Source organism: Anneissia japonica, unplaced genomic scaffold, assembly GCF_011630105.1.
Source record: "Anneissia japonica isolate Jap-2015-1 unplaced genomic scaffold, ASM1163010v1 scaffold287968_len422783_cov224, whole genome shotgun sequence".
NCBI lineage: Eukaryota > Metazoa > Echinodermata > Crinoidea > Comatulida > Comatulidae > Anneissia > Anneissia japonica.
Genome location: NW_022752528.1, coordinates 32,659 through 39,535, shown reverse-complemented (window position 1 = coordinate 39,535; position 6,877 = coordinate 32,659). Strand labels below are relative to the sequence as shown.

General features: G+C 35.4%; 2 protein-coding genes across 2 annotated transcripts in view; one reads left to right on the top strand and one right to left on the bottom strand.

The window, feature by feature from the left end:
* Nucleotides 1-577: 577 nt before the first annotated feature.
* LOC117122336 (ribosomal L1 domain-containing protein 1-like) lies at nt 578-6,430 on the top strand. The gene is made up of 6 exons (XM_033267900.1): nt 578-658; nt 1,345-1,487; nt 1,713-1,851; nt 4,230-4,378; nt 4,571-4,833; nt 5,794-6,430. The coding sequence occupies exons 1-6, from the start codon at nt 590-592 to the stop codon at nt 5,898-5,900; spliced, it is 870 nt and encodes a 289-aa protein (XP_033123791.1). The 5' UTR covers nt 578-589; the 3' UTR covers nt 5,901-6,430.
* A 123-nt stretch (nt 6,431-6,553) lies between these two features.
* The window catches only part of LOC117122337, a gene marked incomplete in the record, with an annotated part of 2,606 nt that continues 2,282 nt past the window's right edge, over nt 6,554-6,877 (bottom strand). Inside the window, 1 exon segment of the mRNA XM_033267901.1 lies at nt 6,554-6,770. Coding sequence (XP_033123792.1) covers nt 6,740-6,770 — 31 coding nt within the window.

Here is a 6,877-nt window from a genome sequence, read left to right as displayed (position 1 = left end):
TAACTATTTTAAATTTTTAGCATTGTTCATTGTTATGTTTGTATGTATTGTATTGAATTTTGCTCAAATATATTTGAATTTGAATTTTAATTCTGTTTGCTTTTCTGTTCACCACTCAATGCCGTAGCCAGGATTTTCAAACAGTGGGCAATGCCAGGGTGGACCCACTTTACGTGTAAATTCAAATAATGTGGACCATTTTCTTACATGTTAACTAATTTTACGCAAAAATATGAAAAATCTGGACCCACTTTTCAAAAAGTGGACTCATTTTATGCATAAAATTTCATAATGTGGACCCATCATTTTGTAGACCAATAGAAAAATTGTGTAGGAATGTCCCAACTGTCTTAATAGCTAGCTACGGCATTGTCACCACTTTTCTGTTTCAAGGCATTATTCATGTTTTTTTCCCCTGTTGTTCTGGATCGCATAGAGACGTATGTTATATGCGCTATACAAATGCACAACCATTGACCATTGAAAAGATCATAATTAACCAAAGTTAAAAAGAAAAGACAGGTTATGACCTTGTGATGGACAGGTAAATAGCGACAGCGCCCTCTAAAATGAAATTTCAACCATAAAGATGGCGTGTCCTACCAAACAACATGTGGACATCGTGGAGTTCAGAAAAAGTCGACTAAACACTGTCAAGGTTAGTTTATCACAACAAAATGCACTCGTGTAACTAAGTAGTTGTATTAGTAAAGACCAGTAGCCCCTAAAGAGGCTAGATAGATAAATAGACGCCTAAAAAGGCCTACCGGAGTTTGTCTAGCTAGGCTCTGGTGTAGGTAGGTAGGAAGGAGGCTAGCCAAACCAAGAGGCAAGGCCACCTTTTTAGTGGGAGTAGTTTGGTGGTAGCCTGGAAGCCTGACTTTCATAGGCCTTCGTTGGTTCTAGCCTGACCTTAGTTAGGCTACCTTGGCCAGGCCTAGTAAGGTCATTCAATTTATTTTCTCTTATTTATAATTAAGTTTTTATTTTACTTTGCGTTAACTTTATTGGATTGGATTGGATACGCCTTTTTCACGAATCGGTAGACATCTTGAAGTGATGACAAACATTGCGAATCAGCGGTGCGTAACCAACAGAAATAAGATAAGCTTTTGGGCGGATTTTTTGACATCATGTTATTTAAAAAATCATAACTCCATAACGGGGCGTCGTATCCAAAAAAAATACAGGAGTTTTTAGCAATATTAAAGAGACCAGCAGAAGATTGCATTAAAATTAGTGAGAATTGTAACATCTGCAACCTTTATAAATAAATGTCCTCCACCTAATTCTTGTTTACTTTACATTTACTTAATTTTTTATGTTTTCTTTACATTATTTTAGGTGAGACAAGCTGTTTTAGCATTATTTTCACAACATAAACTGAAGCAACAGTCCAATTCAACCTTATTTAGCGATGAAAAATACTTGCAAATTCAGCTTACAACATGGAAAATTTCTGGTGGCAAGAAAAAATTGCTCAAAATGTAAGTTGAGATCTTTTAGGTTTTTCATACACATTCACAGCTCAGTGTCACACAGCTAATGTAAGTATTCACTGTTGTTAATTTCAGTTTTTTCCTGTATAATATAAAAGCAGACAAAAAAAGTCATATTACCACTCCTGTCACATTAATAATATTAAATAATAACACATTAATTACATTAAATAATATTTAATGTATCATCATATTTTTATTGATTTTCACCAGTAATTTACCACATCCAGTGCGAAGTGATGATGTTGATATTTGTTTAATATCAAGAGATGAACCAGGTAAAGATAGCGAGTCCTGCATACAACATGTTCAAGATTTGTTTCAAGAGAAAGGTGTCAGTAATATTAAAGAGGTTGGTGTTTCTATAAATTATCTATCATTACCAGTGGTGGCTTCAGAAATTTGCTGACATGGGGTTTGGCAATCAAAATAACGTAATTTGGATAGGCAAATTAAAATTTTTGATCTGACGAATTTGTCATGTCGTCGGACGACTGAAGATTCAGGCCTGTCCGACAAGGGGAAATTCCCCTTGTCCATGTGAGGGAATTGTCTGCTTGTGGATCATGGATAGGAAATTTATGTCCATGTGAATGAGGTCTATTAAGCTGGATAGTGAAACAAAGATAGTGAGCACCAGGTCATTGAGGGTGAGCAGTTCATGTGAGGGAGGTGTGCTTGTAAATGAGGTCTTTTAAAGTGGATTGTGAAAGGCGATATAAGTGAGAATTGGTCAGTGATGCAAAATTAGTAATTGTTTCCTTATACATCCAAGGAAATCACTACACTGAAATGTCTACAGGTTGAATAATTGATATTACTAAATTATAGAGTACTACAGTGTTACGTCACGATACCACATGATACTACTCCGTTTCTATCGACAACACAAAGTGCATTCAACCAATGCCATTTTCTCCACTGACAAACCATTTATCCCAATTCCTAATGTAATTATTAAGAAGTTTTATCTTAATTTTTCTTTGTAAACGTTAATTGATGATTAAATGTGTGTTCGAAAACTAATATAATGCGAGCTTTTTTGTACATTTTGATGGTAAATTAGGTCACGTAAAATAAAACAATTGGTTAGCATCCCCGCCCGACCGTCGGAAAAGCCCCTGACCTGAATTTTTTTTTTTTTTTTTTTTTACAAAAAACTCAAAAACTCCATCTCCCGAAGGCAATTTATATAGGCCTAGGCTTGTTTACCATCCGTCTGAACGCCAGCCGACTGGGCTTATCCCTGCAGTTCATTCCATCATCGTCCCGTCTAGGCCTAGGCTAGCCTAGTCCTTGCTTCTATCTAGAAAAGGCCTAGTTTTATAGTAGTAGTATAAAAAGAGTGTATTTGTATACACGGTACAGCCGATGCAAAGCATTAAGATTTAATCAGGATTAAGTTTATATTAGCAAACTAAACTCCGATCCGATGCTTACGTCTCATGCTTTGTGCAGAAAAGCCAAGTCGGCTAATCAGCGCGTTGGTATTTCCATCACTTTGGAAGTAGACATCCACAGCGCGAAAGAGAAACAAGGAGGAACCGCTCTGTGGTGACTGGAGACAAGACAACAAACATGGCTGTGCCCATCAGTTTAAAACTGCGGCATGTTCACTTCTTACCTGTGTGCAATATTTCACGAAATAAAATTTTAAAGATAAATTTTCATAGGTAGGATAGCAAAAATAATTTTATTACTTGAAATATAGTGGCGAGATAGTGCATGCGTATATTAGCGAGCGAGCCGTCCGGTCGTCTTTTGGACTGCCTACAATTATTTAGGACAGCAACTTTTACCGTGATGGCTTGGACGGCTTGGCCTAATTGGGCCAACAACAAACACAGTATGGTCCAGTTATAATTAATGTCCAGCAAACACAAACTTAAACACAAAGCATGGAATATTCACATGCTGGTACAGTGACGTGATGTTTCCAAACAATTAGATGTCAAAGTGTTTATCAGCATAAACATAGCACATGATACTAGTAACAGTATTCACTATTGAGTATTATCACTATATGTACATACTCAATCACATAAACCATCACAAATAGTAATCAATTGTACAAAATGCCAGTTCAACAATTACGTTTCTGTTTATGAATGGACAATGAATTATTATACGACTATGACAAACTTCAATCTTCTTATTTTGCTGTTGTTATTTTTATTTTTAATTTCACATCCAACCGTAATTACACTCGCCACTTAGGATGGAATGCTTTGTAAACCTGTTATTGATATCATCAGTTCTGTAAACATTTTTCTGCATGTTTTAAAACTTCATATATAGGGATTTAAATATGACTGTTATTCATATAGGCAAAGCTTATCTGCTTGATATAGATGAATTACATGATTTCTTGTATCCAATTTTGGCGTCTGTTGTTTTCCTCTTCTTTGTTTTGCTAATTTTCCTTCCGACGCTGGTTTTTCATGTTCTACGAAAAAAAAAAAACCTCCCTCCCTACCATGAAATTTGATACCAAAAGGATGCTAACCAATTATTGCCAATGCTTATTCCAGAAAGCCTATTCTAAACAATTAAGACTATGAAGTCATTCAGGCGTAATGAAAGGTAACCAACCTTGTTGGGGCATGAGTATTGTTCCATGTGCTTGATCCAGTGACCGGGGCAATAATGTAAAGCGCATAGAGGTTAGTCTACAATATGCGCTATATAAGTTGACAATTATTATTACTGTATTATTATTAACTTATTTAGGTGATACCATTGAAAGACTTGATTGCAGAGTACAAATCATTTGAATCAAGGAGAAAGTTGGTGAGAATGTACGATATGTTCTTGGCTGACAAAAGAATCTTTCACAGACTTGCACCTCATACTGGAAAGGAATTCTACAAGAGAAACAAGTAGGTTATATATTTTGTACAATTTTAATTAACTTTCATTTAACAGCAAGCAACTTGCATCTTTGAATTTGGGATCCATTCCTCTGTTGTTCGGATTGTTTATTGACATGGGCCCAATGAACATGACTGCAGTACCTATCTAGGTATTTTGTTTGCTTGGTGATTAACTTATTATGATTGTTTTTCTTTAAGATATCCCATCAGGGTGGATATGGAGAAATTTTTTTTTCACAGCTCAATGTGTGTTGCAACTACAGAGCACAGTGTTGAAGATGCTGTTGATAATGTAATTGCTGCAGTTGAAGGGTTAACCACGAAAATCTCAAATGGCTGGAATAACATCAAAGCGCTTCATCTAAAAGTTGAACACTCAATCGCACTTCCTATTCATGAATCACTTGTATTTGAAGATTGGTGGGCCGAAAACAAAATTTTCAAAGAAGACATTCAGAAAAGTATGTTCTTGCATTCTATATTAAGGCTCTTGCCTTCCAGTAAAATTGTATTAAGTTCAGTCCTTAAATTAATGTCAGAAAATAAAAATGAATAAAATAAAGACCAGCTCTACTCATGCCTTAAAGCCAGGCTCTGGAGGGAAAAAATTGTCTGATATGCGGTACCCTTAAAAATGGTGGTCTGCCCCTTACCCCTCCTCAGTTTTTAAATGCAGTTACACATACAGTCAATTTTGCCTAACTCGAATAATTTCTAGTCATATCTTATTTTACATGCCAAATTGTTGTGTTTTCCATTAGTACAACCTCGATTTTACGTATGATACGGGACCGGAGGGTGTACGTAATTCGGGGATTCCAATAATTAAGGTTAGGTTAAATTTGTGGTGACCTTTGACCTAATGCGTACACAACTGTCAATAAACATTTGTTATAAACGAATCTGCAAGTTAGATTTTATCTAAGTCAAACAATTTTTCAATGGTATTTTGGAATTGACTTAGGCAAGTTTAACTGTATTCTAAAAATAATCATTCCAAATACAGTATCCCCTTCAGTAATCGACCTTTGACCGGAGTGTCAGACTGAAAAACTTTTGCCGACAAGGGGTCCGACGGAGGAGCCCGAACCAGGCCTGGCCAAATGCAAGAATTAGCGGGAAAGTCGATTTACTAGTTGTATGAAGCCCCTCACTATATGGTGGGATAAACGACATCAATGGACCTTTCTACAACGTTTTGGATATTATTGCTAAGGTGTAGTACTTAAGACTGGCTATTAGAATAACATGTCCTGACTGATCCATTGATTGTTACTTTTTGGCAGGTCCCCTTCTCATTTTTTCTTCTGCTTAATTTTTATATTTGATTCTTTCTGTAAAATGGAATGTTGGCTACATTATTATTATTATTACAGTTACCTGTCTTTTGCCATTCTTTTTATTTTTTTATTATATTTCAGTGAAAAGGCAGTTAACTTTGGAAAAACGTACAGCAGAAACAGATGACAAAGAAGAAGTATCAGAACAGAAAAAAGCCAGGAAAAAAGTGAAACGTAAAACAAAATGAAGGACTTAAAAGTCTAAGCAAATCTAAGTCTAATTTTTTTTAAATGTAAAACTTTGGAACTTGCATTAAATAGCTGATAAAATTATAAATTATCTCTCTTCACCTGCCTATTTACAATTTAATACCCAGCTGGGGAAAATAACCAGTAATAATGGGATACCTTCAGGACCACAAGTTTCACCTATATCGAGGTGTTCCCTTTATAGTTGGCCATAGTGTTAAAAGATATACAGTCCTTTCCCTGTTTCGTAACAGAGTTCTATTGTAGTTTAATTATTTTTTTCTCATTCTGGACAGCACCACCAACGTGTAAATTAATATGTAGACGGAATAAGGAATCCAGGAAAAGAAAAAGAAATTGAGTAAGGGATGCCAAATAAATTTGGTATGGTGCGCATTAAGTGCAGTAAAGGGTAACCCAAAATTAGGGCCTGGAACTAAGGGCAATCTCGTCTCCAGACCTACCCTGCTGGCATTAATCGTGGCATTCATATTAGCATGATAAATTGAATAAAATAATAATAAGTTTAGATGTTAATTTATGCTTTTCTTTCTCGTACATTGTCCTTTTCATTCTTTTTTAGGCAGCGGTGCCACAAGCATCTATTTACGTGCATCGGCCTGAACAACATTTAAAAAGACAAACTCTTTAGTTAAAAGTCATTATAAACTGTTTTTATTAGTATTACACTATAATAAAATAATACATAACTAATACTGTATAACTAAACTCACAACACCAGAATTAACCAGATACAACAACTTAAGTTTCATCTACACAGCAAATGTCAGTATAATAATTTGAATAGGCTTAGATCTCCTTCAGCAGGTTAAAAGAATTACCAGCGGGTGGATGTTGCATTTGGTAAGTCTGTGGAAAGAAAGTTGAGATAATTCAATCTATTCATAGCATAAAAAGTTCAGATTCTGTTTTACAGTGCAATCATGGTATTGAGAGGTTTGAAAAGATGTGTATA

What these genes read in the sequence shown, in the direction of transcription:
- LOC117122336 (XM_033267900.1), top strand. Translation starts at nt 590, where the DNA reads ATGGCGTGTCCTACCAAACAACATGTGGACATCGTGGAGTTCAGAAAA. An exon ending in GAATTCTACAAGAGAAACAA is followed by an intron (nt 4,379 to 4,570) that starts GTAGGTTATATA and finishes TTTTTCTTTAAG; the next exon opens with ATATCCCATCAGGGTGGATA. An exon ending in CAAAGAAGACATTCAGAAAA is followed by an intron (nt 4,834 to 5,793) that starts GTATGTTCTTGC and finishes ATTATATTTCAG; the next exon opens with TGAAAAGGCAGTTAACTTTG.